General features: G+C 35.9%; 4 protein-coding genes across 4 annotated transcripts; 3 read left to right on the top strand and 1 right to left on the bottom strand.

The window, feature by feature from the left end:
• Nucleotides 1–638: 638 nt before the first annotated feature.
• LOTGIDRAFT_173817 (hypothetical protein) lies at nt 639–1,394 on the top strand (the record flags this gene model as incomplete). Its single annotated transcript, XM_009051887.1, has 1 exon — nt 639–1,394. A coding segment is annotated over one exon (756 nt), but the record flags the coding sequence as incomplete, so codon positions are not given.
• Nucleotides 1,395–1,499: 105 nt separating this feature from the next.
• Nucleotides 1,500–2,537, top strand: LOTGIDRAFT_142047 (hypothetical protein; the record flags this gene model as incomplete). The annotated part of the gene is made up of 1 exon (XM_009051886.1): nt 1,500–2,537. One exon carries the CDS (start codon nt 1,500–1,502, stop codon nt 2,535–2,537), a length of 1,038 nt encoding a protein of 345 aa, XP_009050134.1.
• A 7,863-nt stretch (nt 2,538–10,400) lies between these two features.
• Nucleotides 10,401–11,892, top strand: LOTGIDRAFT_142024 (hypothetical protein; the record flags this gene model as incomplete). The annotated part of the gene is made up of 2 exons (XM_009051885.1): nt 10,401–10,551; nt 11,546–11,892. Coding segments are annotated over 2 exons (498 nt in total), but the record flags the coding sequence as incomplete, so codon positions are not given.
• A 3,782-nt stretch (nt 11,893–15,674) lies between these two features.
• LOTGIDRAFT_226289 (hypothetical protein) lies at nt 15,675–20,233 on the bottom strand (the record flags this gene model as incomplete). The annotated part of the gene is made up of 13 exons (XM_009051884.1): nt 20,152–20,233; nt 19,682–19,851; nt 19,387–19,507; nt 19,167–19,249; nt 18,745–18,806; nt 18,414–18,485; nt 17,978–18,052; nt 17,685–17,831; nt 17,271–17,369; nt 16,871–16,997; nt 16,564–16,649; nt 16,188–16,415; nt 15,675–15,812 (listed from the first exon to the last, which is right to left on the bottom strand). The coding sequence occupies exons 2-13, from the start codon at nt 19,830–19,832 to the stop codon at nt 15,675–15,677; spliced, it is 1,389 nt and encodes a 462-aa protein (XP_009050132.1). The 5' UTR covers nt 19,833–19,851; nt 20,152–20,233.
• Between the last annotated feature and the right edge of the window lie 169 nt (nt 20,234–20,402).

The raw sequence follows: 20,402 nt of genomic DNA, 5'->3' as shown, positions 1-20,402 counted from the left end.
GAAAACTAGAGGGCGTGTCTAAACACCGTAATGAACTATATAAAAAAAACTGAAACAAATATAAATGTCTTATTAATCGATTGTTAACCTAGGCTATGTTTCTTTAAATCTTGAATTGTTTGAATTTTGTTTAATAAAATTACGTTCGTGTTCAGAAAGGTGTAATATTTTATCATTCACAAGCATTTGCGACGATGTCGGTAGTGATTTCATATTTTCGGTAGTTAAAAGACCAAAAAGAAAAATGGTGGAGAAAATCAACTTTGAAGATACGAAAAACTAAAACTATAATCGTAGGCCTACAAATTGAAGACGTATGACAATATCTGAATGTTGAAAGCCTTTGTACACAGGTTGCTAACTTGTTATTCTGAAAATTCCAGCCAAAATGGCCGTTAATGTCTTAAACAAGCAAAGTTTATAAAAAGCGAAAGTAAAAGTTGACCTTTGTTTTTTAAAAAAAAAGGTGACACGCATTGCAGAATTTGAGCCACTATTTAAACAACTATACCCCACACCCCTGCCTTGTGTTTACAAAAGGTAAAATGAAAAGTTGATCAAAATTTGTGTTTAAAACAGGGTGTAAAACTCCATTTTATTTTCTCTTTGCAGTTGGATTGAGAAGTAAGTTGTCCAGGATGGATGAAGTTTCAAAGAGGTCAGTGATGTTGTTCCAATGTTCAATCTGCTACGAAGTGTTCAAAAGTATTGAAGAACTGCTGATACACAACAGTCAGCATGTTCAGGTCAAAGGTCACAAGTTGGTGGAGATCACCACGGAACCAGAGTATGAATTAGTGGATATGAATGACATTGAAGTGGCTTGTGATGTGGAGGTTGGAACCGATGATTCTGGTACAGTGATCCTAGAGGAGTCTCCTGGAGTACCAGTGCCAGTACAGAATCCAGAAGAACTCTCAGACAAAGCAACAGAAGCAAGTGATGATGACTCTTCAGTTACTGAGTCAGATCTCAGTGACTCCATGGTGGACGAACCAGCCTGGAATGATTTTGAAATGAAATTCAAGTCCAGTTCCCAAAATAAAAATCTGGTCTTGAGCGAATATGTTAAAGACACACCTGCATCCTTGATGAACATGAAGAATTCAGAGCTGTTGAAATACATTGAAGCTGATCATGGTTTGCCGGCCAGTAGACAAGCATCACAAGCATCACAAGCATCACATCTAGAAGATCTTATCAAGACAGAGCTGCCTTTAAAGTCTCAAGACTTAAACCAAAGTCCAAAGGAGAAGTATGACTCAAATTTGGACAATGTCTGCAATAAGTGTGAAAGGCGTTTTTGGAATGCAACTGCCTTGATGAAACACACTTGTGAAAGTAGCGAGCATCCTTACAATACCAGGCGAAAATCCTCGCCCATAAAATTAAAGGTGAAATTGGCTCAAAATCCCAGACCTTACAGCTGTTCCGTGTGTGATAAAAGGTTTTCCAATACACATACTTTAAAGAAGCATGAAGTCACTCATGCAAAGTCCATGCCCATAGCCGGAGCACGGCAGAAAAAGACTAAAAATAGATCAGCACGTAAGAACCAAGTTTTTACGTGCGATATATGCAACAAAACGTTCAAGACTGAAATTTTGTATGATATTCATGTCATGTCTCACGCATCCCAAACCAGCGAGAATGTGCATGCGTGTGATATGTGTGACAAGGTCTTTTCAACTGCTCAATATCTAAAAAAGCACTGGTTAAGGCATGCAACAGAAAAACAGTTTAAATGCAACGAATGTGGGAAGGCTTTCAAAGTAAAGAGTGACATGCATAATCATGCAAAAACGCATTATGAATCGTATTCAAAGAAACAAACTCCCACCCAAAACTTTTGTGAAATATGCGGCAAATGTTTCAGTACCAAGAGCAATTTGTTGAAACATTATGTCATCCATTCGAACATCCGCGATTTCAAGTGTGAACAGTGTCCAAAAACATACAAAGCGAAAGGCGAACTGACCCGACACATTAAAAGCAAACACAAAAATTTGAAATTCAAATGTTCACAGTGCCCAAGACAGTTCACATCATCGTATTATGCTCGGTTGCATGAACGTTCACATACAGGAGATGACTTGATATACTGTGAAATATGTGATAAACAGTTCTTCGTTCATGCCACATATGAACGACATCGCATTACCCACACTGGAGAGAAACCATTCGAATGTAAGATTTGTGGTAAATGCGTTACATCGAATTCTTCCCTTCAGAGTCATATTTTGATACATAAAGACCAAAAACCACATAAGTGTAATGTATGTCAGAAGTCTTTTATGTCCAGGCTTCACTTAAACGACCACAAAACAATCCACACTGGCTCAAAAACACATAAATGTGGCTACTGTAAAAAGGCCTTTTATCATCAGCGCTCACTGCACAGACATTGCAAAAAGAAGCATCAGGGAAATTCGATGAAGATCTCGATGAAAAATGCTGTTCAGAAAGAAGAATCAAGTGAAGAAGATTCCGAGATTGAAGAAGAAACTGAAGAAGATTTAAGCAGTGATTGTGACTGAATGAACTGAAAAGTGACTGAATAATGACTGAATAATGACTGAATTTAACTGAAAAGTGGCTGAAAATTGTATCAAATACAAAGAAGTTGTTATGAATTATCAATAAAATTTTAAGTAAAGTTTCCCTCATTGTACAATGTCAACAGATCTAGACTCACTCTTAAGAACCTAGAAAAGGGATTCAAACCCATGGCACTCAATGCAGAAAAATCCTAATAGCAGAACTTTACCCTACATATAATTACATTCCCTTGGGAGATCCACGAAGTTCCAATTATCTGGAAAGGCTTCAGAACACAACCGTTTGATTTGAACATCAAATTTTGGAGTTGCTTCCCTTTGGTCAAATTTCTCTTGTACTTCACTGCGTTTGTATAGGAAGGCACCACTATAAGAATGAGATCCATGGCAAATAAGTCGCTAATATTCAAAGCAGCACTGAATAGGAAGGGAGAGGGGGGACTCTAGATTCCGGACAACAGAGTTCCGCTGGTAGGAAATACCCCCTTTGTCACTTTAGGACCCTAGGTAAAATTCTACCCTCTGTAAAAAGTGCGACAACTTAATCTACAAAAATCAAAAGACAGAATGCAAAGAGTCGAGTTCAAAGATAAAATATATATCCCCAAAAATCTCACTTAATGGTCCCCGCTCAAAGCTCTCTGTTACGTATACCCAATGCCCATTAGATCCAACGCAACATGAAAAACATAATCAATAATCATACTCTAAGCTACGTCAACAAGCTCTTGCAAAAAATATGAATGTCGTCAACACAACACAGTCTGAAAGACAATTTTCTAGAAAAGCGAACAAAAAGCCTTTTGTAGTCTCTATTAAATTATTTATGCTCTCAGGTTATAAATAGTCGTTATGAATAAGACTATTGATTCGTAAACTAAAGCAGTAAAGTAGGATTGCTGAATGAATTTCCGGTACTTAATGCACGGACGATAAGCACAATGAAGGCAACTCATTATTAAGTTAGGAGGAGTGCTTTATACCAGTATTGTAGGCAAAGGGTCTCAAATCAACCTAATCTAATGAAACTTAAGTACGATTTCGTATCTTTATTTGTTTTCTGATATTCTTCGTCTCCATAGTAATCTAAGAAGTTTTCTACAGCTATTTTGTTCTAACGAGATCATTTTTAACCAATCAAAGCGCGTCATGGTGGATGCGAACTCCAATGTGGAAGTGCCCCTTTCCCTATCTTATCTTCAAGTCGACGTCCTTCCCTGTTTATCTCAGCTCTATTTTATTGTCGAACTGATATTCCGTCCCCAAAGCCATGCTTCTGACCTATTAATGGTCGACGTGCTCCCTACCCATTTTCGACACGTTCTCCCCCCCACCTATAAAACAGTGGCGTTTCTATCTGAAATATCAGGTGAGGGGGGCGAGTAGAGGCAACACAATTTATCCAAGAGGGGCCCCAGGCAATTCTTTCACTCATGATACAAGCCCCCCTCCGCCGCTTTTACTATTTTCAAGACGTCCTACATCTCAATGTTCGCAGGTCGACGAGCCCCCCTCCACTCCCCCCACACTCCCGCTACGGACACCCGTGGCTACACATAAGTGAATATAATTGTTCATTCTACAATATCTGTTAATAAAATAAGAATCAATCCCCATTGGACAATGGTATCAAACGTCATTTTATTGATCCTGGGGAAGAAATTTCTCGCGCTGCCATGGCAACTAGAGTTTTCCAATACAACTGAAAGCATTTTATTGAATCGGAACGCGAACACAAGTTTTAAGTCTTAAGCTCTAGGAAGTCGTTTTCCGGTAACATAAATTAAATTTCGATTAAGGCTGGAATAAATTGGTATTTTTTTTGTTTTCTGCGAGCCGGTAGTTTTCTCACGTCTGCAACGAAAAAATGTACAAAAACAAAGGAAATACTAAAGCGAGCGACGCGGGAAAAAGATCGTATGGTGCTGACGAAAAAGGCAGACGAAGTGATCGAATAGACAGGTTATCAGAAAGGCAAATCGAAGGTAATTTATTCATTTTATTATTTTTTGCATCGCTTATTTTCTCATCCGGAATCTTCTTTTTTTTATTGTCGATTCCTCATCACTGTCCGATGAGACCCCGCACGAGGGTACCATTTTTGAAGAACTTTCTAAAGCTGTGCTATAGGGTTCCATAATCGCTTTCCAATTTCTCTCAATTCTAAGATAGGATACCTTAACTTGGACAAGTAGGGTATATCACTTGTGGTATTGACTAAATGCTATGCTAAATAATGCTATTGTATATAATGCTATTCTTCGACATATAATATAATTCTTCATCATATTATGCTATTCCATGAAACCCTTTTATACATAGTGCTATGCCATCATTTATGCTACACAAAAGCACAATGCTATAGTGCATAATGCATAATAGGCTATTCTACATTATTCTATAGCATAGCATGATAATCTATATAGATTTATACAATGCTATAAATATCCTACATAATGCTATTCCATAAACGTAATTATACATAATGCTATCCTATTATATAACATTATAATTATATGCCCTTCTTCATAATACTAAAATATATAATGCTATTCTATATAATGTTATTCTATATAATGCTAGACTACAAAATGTTGCTCTACACAATGTTATTCTATATAATGCTATAATTATATTCTTTATGATGCTACTTTACATCATGCTATAATTATATTCTTTATGATGCTACTTTACGTCATGCTATAATTATATTCTTTATGATGCTACTTTACATCATGCTATAATTATATTCTTTATGATGCTACTTTACATCATGCTATAATTATATTCTTTATGATGCTACTGTACGTCGTGCTATAATTATATTCTATATGATGCTACTGTACGTCATGCTATAATTATATTCTTTATGATGCTACTTTACATCATGCTATAATTATATTCTTTATGATGCTACTTTACATCATGCTATAATTATATTCTTTATGATGCTAGTTTACACAATGCTATCATATATAATGCTATAATTATATTCTATATAATGCTATAATTATATTCTTTATGATGCTACTGTACGTCGTGCTATAATTATATTCTTTATGATGCTACTGTACGTCGTGCTATAATTATATTCTTTATGATGCTACTTTACATCATGCTATAATTATATTCTTTATGATGCTACTTTACATCATGCTATAATTATATTCTTTATGATGCTAGTTTACACAATGCTATCATATATAATGCTATAATTATACTCTTTATGATGCTACTGTACGTCATGCTATAATTATATTCTTTATGATGCTACTGTACATCATGCTATAATTATATTCTTTATGATGCTACTGTACATCATGCTATAATTATATTCTTTATGATGCTACTTTACATCATGCTATAATTATATTCTTTATGATGCTACTTTACATCATGCTATAATTATATTCTTTATGATGCTACTGTACATCATGCTATAATTATATTCTTTATGATGCTACTTTACATCATGCTATAATTATATTCTTTATGATGCTAGTTTACACAATGTTATCATATATAATGCTATAATTATACTCTTTATGATGCTACTGTACATCATGCTATAATTATACTCTTTATGATGCTACTGTACACCATGCTATAATTATATTCTTTATGATGCTACTTTACACAATGTTATTCTACATAATGCTATAATTATTATCTTTCTACATCATGCTATATTCTATAACATAATCTATTTCTAAGTTTTTTCACATGCTATATTGCTAGGGTATGCAATATAAATTCAAATTCAAAGTAACCATTTCCTTTAATTGTACATAAACATTGAATAATGACCACTTGAACGGTAAACAGGAAAGAAACTAGTAGGTTTATCGATCAGCCATAATGAAATAATGCTATCAAATAGAGCCCATTAGAATCATTAACTGGAAGCAAATGGCTTTATAAACCCGTTACGTAATAACTGCCAGGCAAATTCCAATAATTTATAAGGCAATATCGGCCTTGTTTGATTGAAACGACTTGCCCTCGGGTCAAAATTTAATCAATTAGATTACGAAATGAAATTCTTATTTGATTGAATTGATAGTTGAATTTCATGACCAATAAATGAAATAAATTGGAGTTTTACATCCAAAAACGTGAATGTATATGGGCCTTGTTTGATTAAATCCATTTGCCTTCTGGTCAGAATTTGATAAATTACGACTACGTTTCAGTTTGAAAGGCATTTAAATTGTTGTACATCTAAAGTGACTTGACAATATCAGCCTTGTTTGATTGAATCGAATTTCCTTCGGGTCAAAATTTGATCAATTAGGATTACGTATTAGTTAGGAAGAAATTTTCGAAAAGTAAATCAAAGTGAGTAAAGTATTGCTCCTTGAAGCCTTACGGTGTGCAAAGAGGTAAATTAGTCAGGCGCAGTTATGCTATTTCCAACCGTCAAAGGATCATTAACGTGCATAGCCTGTAACATGGGTCTGAAATTCACTTAACATCTTTGGATACTAAAGTACTTCACGAGTAATTGAATTTTCCAAACGAAAGAGACTCAAAATCCGCCATCATTGTTACACTTCTTTCGCAGATGTCGAGCAATGTTTCACGTCTTCAATTCCCCGGGGTAAAAACAGCCATTCAATTATATCAATTGTGTAGAAGCTGGTCTTACAAATTGACCTTCTTCTCCATTTCTGTTTGCTGGTAATAGACCGGTTTCTTATAACGGTAAAAACCGTTTAGAGCTGCACTGTCGAGTTGTATTTGTGTTAAAACGGTTTTGCATATCCTTAGAATATGTTTTACAATTTAGGAAAACATGCCCGAAAGCAAAGCATAATGTAGAAGGCTTTTTTGTTCTGTTTGTGTTAGTAAATCGGTTTTACGTAATGCAGAATATCGGTTCAGTGTAAATTATATGGACCCGATATTTACCGGTTTAACATAACCAAAGTTGGCTACCGGTTTCACATAACCTGAAAAGCGTTTTATTGGAGTCAGTTTGGTTTTGGTTCAAATATAAAACGGTTTTACATAACTCGAGGACCGGTTTATATGAGCCCGTGCTATTTATGTTAAGATGACGGTTTTACATAGCCCGAGGAAACGTTTTAAGCCAGTTTTATTTCTGTTAAAATACCGGTTTCACATAATATGAAAAACATTTTTTTTGGGACCAGTTTTGTTTGCGTCAAAATGATGGTTTTAAAACCGTTTTTTTTTAATTTGAGCCAGTTCTATTTATGTTAAAATACCGGTTTCACATAACCCGAAAAACGGTTTATAATAATGAACAAAAATAACGGTTTACTGTGAGTTAACATCAACTCGAACGAGTCATTTTTTCTCTTTCAAATGTCTTGTTTTTATTGCTGGTAATGCTTTATCGATTTTTCATTCACCGAGTTGTTTTTTAACCCTTTAGTAGCGAGTGAAGAAGCTGGGATTAAACAATGAAATTAGTTTATTGGCTGATAATTGAGAGATGTCACGTTACAAACCTTTACGGTCATTTTGTTACTAAGGTTAAAGCTACCATGAACTCAGAAAAGAAATGTAGTTGGTCATAAAAAGGTTAAAGCTACCATGGACTGTCAAAAAGATATTTTTTTACTTTTTTCTACCCGATAAGGAATGCATTAAGCAAACTTTATCGGTCGAATCGCCCACTCGGAATTCGTTTCAGAGAGTCCACATTGCCTTTTTACCCGAAACACCTGATGATGCGCTGTTATTTGTTATTCAAATTTCAATTCGGTTTAGGAGAGTTCACATGGCAAACAATATTTAGTTGTTTTATCTACCCTTTAAGGAACGCATTATACCACTCTACCACTGGGTTTGTTCACCCAGTATCTATTTCAGAGATTGCACACTCTTTTTCGAGTGTTTATTATTTTGGTTTTTACTATTCTACAATGACCTTGTCCGATCTCTTTTGTTAAGTTTGATCACATTTCAGAGACTCTTTAGAGCTGGTCACGTACAGAATTTCAATAATGGGTCGATCTTACAACACAATGCCCTGATCGATCTTACATTGATTGACAAACACTTCTGTTGGCCAGTAGGAACCAAACAACCAATGGACAGCTAACTTAATTGCTCCTGTTCGATGATGCTAATGCGCAAGTCTGCCTATGATATCTTTCAAACTTTCATCGGAGTTAAGGAGTAGAGAGGAACTTGATCCGTTTTCCCGGAAGCCCTCTTTGAAACACCCCACCAACTGATCAATCGGCAAATTTCTATGAGCACATTCTTTCCAGTCGGCCGATATTATGTCGTAAGTTTATTATATCACACATCCCCACAGAGTGGCTAATTGATGCGTCCAAAATTGTCAAGCTTTCCAACTTTCTGGACCTTCTTTGGAACACTCCACCAAAACTGTCCAGTCAGCAATTTCCATGAGTACAGACGTTCCAATCGGCTGATATTATGTCGTAAGCTTTATTACATTCTGTCTCCCCAGAGACCCAGTGAATTACCTTAATTGGTCTGTGATCTTATAACAAAATATAATTGCTCCATCCCGAGTCGATAGATATAGAGCATCCGACACGAAAACTAAAACGAGATTAGTAAAGTAATTTGGCGAGCCTGGAAGTAATTTTTCTTTTTGAGATCAGTGAGGGCATCTGACTTGAAATATTGTGTATTAAACGAGTTAAGTAAACTTATTTGTCGAGTTTAGAAATAATTTCTTCCCGAGATCAATAAGAGCACACGACACGTGATATGGTTTCTAAAACAAGTTTACTAAAGTAACTTGGCGAGCATATAAGTAATTTTTTTCCGAGATCAATAAGAGCAAACGACACGTAACATGGTTTCTCAAACGAGTTTACTTAAGTAACTTGGCGAGCATATAAGTAATTTTTTCCGAGATCAACAAGAGCATCCGACACGTAATATGGTTTCTCAAACGAGTTTAGTAAAGTTACTTTACGAGCCTGTAAGTAATATGTTCGTGGCTTGTACTACGCAGGCCGTATCGACCATCCCTCACTCATTTACTCGCTATTTGACCGACTTCTACTCTACTACTAGAAAACATTGATTGATCTATACTGAAACCTTCCGATTAAAAATTAATTACTATGGAATTTGCTTGTTTACTAGAATTAAAGGGATGACGCCATCTAAATTTTCTATGTTCATTTCGTTGTTTACCAAATCTAAAGGGATAATGTCACCTAATTATTCTATTTCCCTATTGTTGTTGGCTGCTACCTCCCGTTCAGTGAGTTCGCTTTATTGCCCAAACGCTTCGAGTTCGAGTTATTCGACGAAAATTGGCATCATTTCCGGTTTAGAATATCGCCTAATACTACAGATTATAAACTACGTGGTACCTTTGAACCAAAAGATCGAAGAGTATAGTGAATATCGTTATTTTATTACTCCGGCATCGGATTCTAAACTATATGGCACAGTACTTTTAAATCAAAATTTCAGGGGATGTATCCCTTTAAGAGAGCTCTATCGATCTTAAGATATTGACAACGAAAATCATTATTTACAATACCGTAGTGTATTTCGCTATTATATTATAATACTCTTAAAGGTCAAAAATGTCTATTCTTGGGTTATTATGGAAAAACGTCCCCCTGAGACCATAATCATGTTTGCACCAACACAAATATACCAAATAAACAATATTTACTGGTGACGATCTCAATCGCAGAGCGACAAACAATCAATATAGCTACGTTGGGTCGAAAAGGACGGAGGGTGATAAACCCAACAGCAGAATGTCAACCAATTAAAAACTCATAGCCAGAAATTGACAGTTCTAAATATTTACTTAGCAAGCTGACGAAACGTTTTTGAATTTGTTACTTAAAATTTAGAATTTCGTATTTTTCAGATATTCGAAGAACGTTTGAACTGTTTGACAAAAATGGCGACGGTTGTATCGACGCCTGGGAAATCAAAGATGTCGTCCATAGCCTTGGTCAATGTATGTCAGAAGGAGATATAGATTTACTCGTCAAAAACGTCGATAAGGACGGTAAGTACTGGATATTCGCGTCAATAAATTTGATTGGTTGATGGCTTAGTCTTCGACCAATTAGATTTCTTGAAACCAAATATGGCGCGAAAATCATTCAGCATACTCTTTATGTAACGCTATTGCTTATTGGTCAATTTGAATAATGACGTAGGTAGCACATCGAATACTTTTTAAGTAACAGGATTGCTAATTGATGAATTGAAATGATGACGTAGGTGGCACAAAGTGCGCGCACATGTGCGTGTAATTGGGCTGGGTGTCGGCGAGAACATCTTACTAGTGGATCAAGGGATAGATGTGGAACAGGCTCGCACACCCTTGACATATCAACCCCACTTTGCACCTTCGGAGAATGTTTTGTAGGCATTGTAAAACTGGCTAATTCATTAACACTAGTCCATATATTGAAAACCAGTTAATCGTGACTGCTCGAATATTGATCGAAGTTCTATTTCCGTAAGCTTGACTGGAGCAATTAGCAATTATCCTGTAAATTACTGAGTACAGATATAAACAGATAACAGATAAATTCTGTTGACCAATTGGCCAGATTTTACAGAAGATAACCATAATCGGCGTGCACCCAGCGGTTTAGATACTATTGATTTTTAAGATTTGCCGATTACATGTTTCCTATCATCGTGCTATTAATTCCATAGTCACGCATGTTTTTCCATTGAATAACATTTAATTACAAGCCGGAAGATCCTAAATTAACAGGCCAAAGATTGTTCCAAGACGCCAAAAATTGGAACCGGAGAAAAACTTTGTTGATGAGACCTTTGACAGCACTAAAATTCCGCAACCTAAAGATTTGGGGAAATGATATCAGAATCTATTGGTTTCAAGGGATAAATATTGAACCGACTCGAGCTACCATTATTGAATCAAATGTAGATAGAAATATGTATCGACCGGATCAAGGGATAGACTTCGACCAAAGTCACACCACCTTTGAGGCATCATTTGAATCGTGGCATTATCTTTGCAGGAAATGGTACTGTAGATTTTGAAGAATTTCTCCACCACTTCGCCCCACGCTATCGAACCAAAGAACAAGTCGAAGCAGAAATGATGGAGGCCTTCCGAGCTTTCGACAAGAACGGAGACGGATATATCAGTGCCCACGAGTTGAGAGTTGCGTTAACGTCCGTTGGTGAATGTTTAACGGACGCTCAAGTCGATGAGGTCTTACGAGATGCTGATAAGGACGGAGATGGTCAAATTAGTTACGAAGGTAAGTCACTACGGCTTGTCTCTTTCGGAACGTCGGACGTTGCAACGAAACGATTCCGTATCCGACGCTCTGAATTTAAATATGATTTTGAGGTGGCGTGACGCTATGATTTGGTATCTGACGTGACGCTATGATTTGGTATCTGACGTGATGCTATGAATTGGATTGGCATCACGCTATGAATTTGAAAGGGAAAGCATAACAATTTGGCATGTAAAAGACTTCGAGCATCACGAAGAGACAATGGAAGATGGATGCAAATTTCTCGAAGTAAGCCACTTTGGATAGACCAAATCGGAGATCCCCGAGTTTGCATTGCTAATAAATGTCCTCCATTTTGTTTTTTCAGAATTTTCTAAGTATCTGCTTTGTGGTATGTAGGCGGCTGTTAACCAATCACAAGTGCTACTTCATTAACCAATCAGATTTAACCTAACAAGGGAGACGACTCTATTATACTTTTGAATCTTTCTTTCTTTTGCCCCTTTTGTCTTCCATAATTGAGTTATGGATAAATTTGACGTTAAAAGTCTTGGCGCGAAATTTTACAACAGAATCCAAAATGGCGCGTACAAGGCATTGGTGCCGGCGAAGGTTTTAGGCATAGATTTATTTATTCGGTAGTGGAAAGATGGTTGAATGGCAAGCTAGGTGTAGGGCATGTGTGGCCAAGTTTGAATTAAGAATTCTCGACCATTTATATTCTTCGTTAGAAAAATCTTAGTGAGACGTTGGTAAGCCAATAGGCTTAAAAACCGTTAACATTGCAAAGTATCAGACTACACTATTCACAGTTATTTCCCTTGTTTGCTGTTAGATTTACATATAAATTCTCATACTAATATCCATTTTTGTCGACATCGATTTTATTAGTTTAGCAATTAGTTAATTAGTCCGAAAAACTCAGACTCTTTCTCTTCTGCCAGTCCTTGTAGATGTTCGAAGATGTTACATGGTCGCTGATTGGTTACTTTGAATACATCAAAATCCCAGACTAGAAAGTGTCAGATTTTATCAGACTAATATATCCCAGCCTAAAATATGACCTATTCATTGAAATGTGTACGAATGCCTTTGGGCACTATGCGAATTTCATTCCGCACTATATTAACGAAGGATGAATGAAACACCAACTGCACATCCAATGGGATCAACGGAGGTTTTCAACGATAAACCAATGTAACAGGCGATCGCATTTAAATTTACATGATCACGTAAAAGAACACAGAAATTGACATGATCACATGAAAGAAAACAAAAATTGACGTGATCAAATTAAAAGAAAACAAAAATTGACATGATCACATTAAAAGAAAACAAAAATTGACGTGATCACATTAAAAGAAAACAAAAATTGACGTGATCACATTAAAAGAAAACAAAAATTGACATGATCAAATTATAAGAAAACAAAAATTGACATGATCACATTAAAAGAAAACAAAAATTGACGTGATCCACACTATAGCGCGAAAATTTCGATGTGATCACATTGGGTAATGCGTTATCTGCGATTTCGTGTCGCATTCGTTTATGTTGAAAATCTTTTCTTTGTCTTTGTTATTGTTTTTATATAGTAAATTTAACTTTTATCTTCGTCTTGTGATATGCACTCAGTTCAAGTTTCTGAAACTTACAGATATACTTTGAACTTTTGACCTTTCCCTTTGAAAATCATAGGGGTGACTAAGAACTCGATTCAACTCCATAGTACCTAATGGAAAATTTCATTGTGTTACTTGGAATAATTGTTCCATCACTGCCATTGAGTTGAATTGAATTCAAATTTGGTGGAATGTAGCTCAATTTTGGTGGTTTTATGATATTGTGAACGCACCAAAATTGCACATGTTTGAATGTATATTTTGTAATTTTATGAAATTTACGAAGTTTGCACCTTTTAATGCACAATTTTTCAATATTATTAATTGTTACTAGTGAATGGATAAATTTTAAATTTTTTCCGAAGTTCTGCCAAATACGGGACAAACTTACCGATTTTCTTTGAACCAAAATATTTTTTTCCCTTATTTAGGCAATTTAGGCAATCTAGAGCTAATGGGCAAACAAGCCTTAGCTGGCAAACCAGGCTTAATGGGCAAACTAGGCCCAATATGACTTATTACGTCTATGTACACACATACTGTTCTACATATTACTTCGGGTTATTTCTTTTTTTCAGTTACTTCACACATTCCAGATCTAACAACATTTCCACGAAAAGCATGTTCATAAATTCAACCAATAAATTACTCTGCTCAATACATGCTTTTGTGACAACTTCAGTGGATTCTTGTTTTAACTTTGCACAAATTTTAATAATGCACCAAGCAACATCAAGACAAACTAGATTGTTCCATCTTGAATGAGTGAAGTAACCCATTGAAAATAACATAAACAAAAATATGTATTCAAATTGTCCTTCCTAACAAGAGAATCTATGTCTAAATTTTCAACTTACTTTAAAGATATCTGTTATTGTAATACTTATAAAAGGTTTTTTTTTTCAATTTAATAAAATATTTCCATGATTTTTTGTTATTATTACCAAAACCTTGAAAGGGGTGTTTTTGAATGTGTTTCATGACCAAGAAATGATGACCCTGATGGCATGGCAACTTGTCACATAGAGCTGCTGTGACACATGACACTGTAATAACACATAGACTGGCATAGCACATATCACTATCACAACACATATAATAACATAACACGTCACATTGTGACTACACACAGCATTGTCAAGACCAATTAGATTTTTTCATGACTCAGAAATGTCATGCAATATTATTTTCAATAACAGCTTCCATGACGCATATCACCGTCATGACCAATTAGATTTTCATGACCTACAGCACTGTCATGAATATGAATAATATTCCAGGACTCAGAACAATGAGATTAATGACAATCGAAAACAATAAATTACTCAAAAAAAATCAGTAAGAATCAGGGTTGTTACAGATAACAAGAAAAATGTTTTTCCATTTTTCCCAGCTGTTCCTTGGCCAAATCTGTTTGTATTTATCTTGCTTGCATTATCTTTATTCAATTTTCATGCTTTAACAAATCAATGTAAAATCAGTAAGAATCTTACACAACATGGAAAACATTTATGGCACTGAATCTACTTCATGACCCATCCAAAAAGAAATGAAAATTACAAAAAGAAAAATTCTTTACTCGAAATAAATGCCTATATTTATCACAAATTCCTTATTTTATATAATCATAATAAAACAATTGTAAAGTTTCTATTTCATTACAAAATCATGGGTTGGTCTCATTCTTCCACAATGGGAATATACTAAAAAAAATTCTACGTCTACGCATGAGGGACACACAGTTATCTAACTTATACAAGCAGCTGTGATGTTTTTTATAAACTATACGGCATTGGCTCAACTACTATATGGACTGGTTGAACGAAGTCCACAGGCCTATGATAAAAAAAAACTTTCCCAGGGGGGGAGAGGCATGGGTCTTTACTTATCTTGTTGATCCACTGTTATTAGATAGGGAGCTGAGATGGGGCAACAGAATTTTCAAGGGGGTCAAATGATAGGAAATTTGAGAGTGGAATGGGTGGGTCAGGGGATTCGTTAGAGGTATTTCTGGTCCTTCCAAATTATGTGTTGACCGTCTGATCACAGCAACCAAAAACATTCATCTCCACGAGGTTAATCAATTGAGCAATTATTTCCAATCACTATCCATAAGATTGGTGGCAAGATAATTTTTTTAGTAACCATTGGTAACCATGAAAACTACCCATAGCAACCATGAAAACTGTCCTTAGCAACCACGAACAATGTTATAATAACCATGACAACTGCCTATAGCAACCATGAAAATTGTGGAGTAAGTAACCATGATAACATCCTTAGCAACCATTGACTGCAGTGTTTTTGGCAGCAATAATGGAGTCCTTGAGATAAATGATGAATCGGAAGACATCATGGAAGGAACAATACATGGGACACGGTGAGATACGAATCACTCTAGGTAGGCGCTCATCACACTGTAAAATTGAGGAAATTTTTAAGGAGTTTTACATCCTTCATCTTTGGGCTAATTCTACACATTTTAAGGCTAATCCTGGACCTTTTAAAGCTAATCCTGGACTTTTTGGGCTCATGGAGATCGCAGGTGCATTGATTGAGTCCTCTTTTGATTTTAAGCTCCAGAGGGAACTTTTTATGTACATGGTCTGTAGTACAGTCTAATCGAAAAAGACTACCAGATGACAGATGGTAGCAGATGCTAGCAGATGACAATTCAAGTTAATGCCCAAAGTCTTTCATTGGGCTGCCCACTGATCTATCCATGGGCTACCAGCTTGGTACAAACCAGGTTGTGCTGCCCAAAGAAACAGTTTTAAAAAAAGAATACTTACTATGACCCCACGTTTACAAAGTTCCTTGAAGATGTCCTTAATGCCAATACTAAATGACAAAGACAGCTGAGCTCCACGCTGTTCAGGGTCTTTGGGAGTAAAAATATGGATTTTGACGCCAGTTTTGTTATTTTCTTCTCCAAACTCTTTTTCTATCATCATTTCTAAATAGCCTGTCAATAACTTTGATTTTGCTCTCAGCTGTTCCATGGATGTTTTCTTGAACACCTAAGAAAAAAAAATTTGGATATCTTAAAAATGTGGTTCTCAAATCCGAAGCCTAAATTCAAATCTGATGTCTGGTTCTCCAACCAATCAATCAAAGAAAAATGTACCTCTCCAGATATTAAGGTTAATATGTTTCTCTTAGACATACCTCAAAACTGGCCTTGAGTGTAGCACAAAGTAAGCCTGCTGGATTGGAGATGCGGTAACCATAGATACCTGGAGACAGATCCATTACTAAAATATAGGACAATAAAATCTGGGATTAATGCAAAATAAAACTGGTAGACATCTGGTGCTAAAACAGATGGGCATTCCATGGTATTTTGACACAGACAAAGGAGGAGGTGAAGATACTATGGAGATATTTGGTGCTTTTCATCCAAGAGCTCAAGGTAAGCAAGCAAGTGCTGCTGAGTTTAGTGAATGAGTGAATGTTACTAAAAATAGCAACTTACCATTGTCCATCACAAATCTGGTGTCCATCTTGTGGCCCCACCAGCCCAGTAGCTTGGGGAATTGGTTGTCTTTATGTTTTTCGTGGAGGAAAGCACCACCGATTCCACCAGCACCACTAGCCAAATACTGGAGATAAAAATGAAAAAAAATACTTCAACTGTTGCAGAAGGTCCTGAGTGCTACAGGCTGAGCATATTTAAGATCTCTCTGCAGTTTGAAATAGAAAAACAGAAGTCTTCTTCAGCTGCTGTTATGGGTTTATTTCCCTCATTGAACACAGCATAGCATGAAGTTTTATTAGTTCAATCTGGAGCAAAAAAGTACAATATAGTACTCTCTTTATGGAAATTTCCATCATTGCTCACTGTCTTCTTGTACCAATGAAGCCAGAAAAGTTACCTTGTATGTACACCAACAGGCAAAATCCACACCCCAGTCATGCAGTGAAAGTGGTACATTGCCTACAGCATGGGCCAGATCCCAGCCTACAAAGCATCCCTGAAAATAGAAAACATATGAAGTCCAATTCCCCCTGAATCATCTTCCATTTATACTGTCCTTTTTCCCTTATCAATCCTTTGGTAAATTTTCCCTCTAATTTTAGTACTATTTAGTCTTATTCCCTTTACATCCTTCCATCGAACAGGTTTTCCCCCTGTATTCCCTTCTAATTCCCCCTGTTATATCTAACTGTGTAAGCTCAGTATCTATTAATCATTGGCAAAACTTTCCCCATGAAATCACTTTTCCCATTTTTATTCCAATTTTGACTGGACGCCAGCGTTCCCTCCTATTTCCCACAGTTATATTTACCTGTTTATGACCAGCTTTGGTAATAGTAGGGATATCAAAATACTGTCCTGTGTAATACTGGACACCAGATAAACAGATTAGAGCCACTGTCTGGCCTTCCTCTTCAATCTTGGCCAGGATATCCTCTGTTCTTAAAGTTGTCTCCCCCTGGATAAGAAGAGAGTACAGCTAGTAAAATAGATCTAAGTTGAGGTGACGGAATTTACATTGAATACTCGCTCTCGCTTTAGTGAGTTAAACTTGGAATTAGGCAAATTTTCTACCAACAGGTCAGCAAAAATTTGTGGACTTACCTCCCTTGGGTTGATGAGGACAATAGAAGATGCTGGATCAAAGCCATGCAGTTTTATCTGACTCTCAAATGCATACTGAAACGATTTAAAATATCATAGATGAGATCAAAGATTACATAAAGCTGTCTAGTAAGCTTCCCCGGTGGGGGTTCCATGATTCAAAAGACGTTAGGATTCATCTCTATATCCAGTCACAATTTAATCAATTGGAGGTATATCCTTCATCTCTGTACTATATTAAGCTAAGGATTGCCAACGCCTTTCAATGTACAATGAGGAAAATTTTACTAGGACCATATTAGTATTCTTTTGTCTGTTTACAACTGTCTGACTTTAATATCCGCAACCTGTAGCAAGGAGTACTTGGTTTATTGTTCCATCCAAATAACTGGACACTTTTCAGTGTCAAGGCCAAGGTTCAAAAGCAGTAACTTACATGGTCAGAGGGAAAAGCTTTCCCTTCACACATTATCTTAAATCTATCTTTGGTTGGTTGATAAAAAGAGATCTGAAAGGTAAAAGGGATGGTCAATTTCATTTTTCCTCATGTTATCTGTAACAACCCTGATTCTTACTGATTTTACATTGATTTGTTAAAGCATGAAAATTTGATAGAAATAATGCAAGCGGGTTAAACACAAAAAGGTTTGGTCGAAACCCTGAGAGACAGGATTTTCCTCATGGAAAAACATTTTTCTTATTATCTGTAACAACCCTGATTCTTACTGATTTCTTCAGATTTGTTAAAGCATGAAAATTGAACTAACCATCATGAGATGTAAGTTAACTGTTAATCCATTCATTAAAACGACCTCTCCTGGCTTCCCACCTACAATGTCAAATATCTGGAATGTAGCTGCATACTATGTGGGTGTATAGAAAATGCCCTATATACCTTATATTGATTATTCTATCAAAATAAGAGAATGATAACAGTTGCAGTACAGCTCTAATAACTCAATTTATCAAGCCTAATGGTTAGAAGTAAGCTAACTATAAATTGATTGGTTGGATGGATGAGCACACTTTTCTCATGAATGCTGCTAGATCTAGGAAGAGTGCAGTAATCCAAGGAAAAATGAGAAACTTTACAGGGATCGTTGGCAAGGTATCATTATTAATCTGGAATGAGTCACAGAAAAGTAAGAAATGAACCAGTTGCAACCTTCAGAGAAACATGGCTACCTACCTACTATGGTTGCCATGGTATCATCAATTTTTTCATCACAGAAAGCCCATGGTAACTCACCACGCAAATGACCTTGAACTCCCCTGAAAAAAGAATCATGTGATCTCTTGAAATCATGAAAGAATCAATTTATGCCTCTTAGCATCTACTGTCTTCATATGCTTATTTAGGTGCAGAAAAGTAGGATGTAAAACTCCATTTCATTTCAATTCATACTCACGTTTTGGCCCACTTGTCCAACTCCATTTCTACATATTTCCGTGTAGCTTTAGGACACAGACCGAGAGAGTTTCCGCAGAAATAAACACAATCTTCATCGTTTCGTACCAAACTCAGATCAGCTTCAAAATAAAAAGAGAAAAATAGCAGACATTAATCTTTTGGTAAATTCTCTGTATTTGAAGGTCAAGTTTTTCATGTCTCTTTTGAGAATTAGAATTCAGAGAGATGTATGTCTGCAATCAATGTATTCAATCAATCATTTATCTATTCATTCATAATAAAATGAAACTTACTGTGAGCTACATCAGACATTTTAGGATAATGAAACTCATGTCGGAGGTGGGCAATGGGGTCTACACTATCCATATGTTTGGCAAACTGTTCTTCTGAGACTTGGAAACCATGTCTTTTAGCAATATTTTCCAGTTCCTCTGCTGGATGCATCGTTAGGTTCTAGGTGTAACTGAAAGAAGAAAAGAAATAAATACATAAAGAATGATATTAATGGTGATAAATATATGGTCAGTTCTTTCTGACCCAGAACATTGTAAAACCAACATGTTTTCATTGAGATTTTGGTTATTATGATTGCAGACAGTCCAGCTATAAAGAAAGAGGTTTTCTAAATTGTTGCAAATTGATGCTACCAGTATCCCCAATACAAAAAAAAAATTTCTGTCACCTAAGTTCATCCAGTCTTATACCCATAGGTCCAGGGCATTTAAAAAAAAACTTAATGCCCCTAAGGATTATATACACTTACAAATAACTACTATTGTTTAAAAATTTCTAGATGGTTTCAAAAATTGCAATTTTAAAAGTTAGACCACTATACTTGTTGTAAGAGAACAGCTGTGTGCATTACCACCAAGATAAGCTCTGACTGACCTCAATAAATGACTAAGTTGGATCCACTATAACCAATTTTAAACTTAAGGGATTATAAAAGTGAAAAAATGGTGATTCTTTTAACATCATGTCGGTACAGTTCCAGTGGGCATATTTCGACACGTG

Source organism: Lottia gigantea (genome assembly GCF_000327385.1).
Source record: "Lottia gigantea unplaced genomic scaffold LOTGIsca_173, whole genome shotgun sequence".
Taxonomy (NCBI): Eukaryota; Metazoa; Mollusca; class Gastropoda; family Lottiidae; genus Lottia; species Lottia gigantea.
Note: the sequence above shows the minus strand (reverse complement) of the source record. Positions and strands in the feature narration are given on the sequence as shown.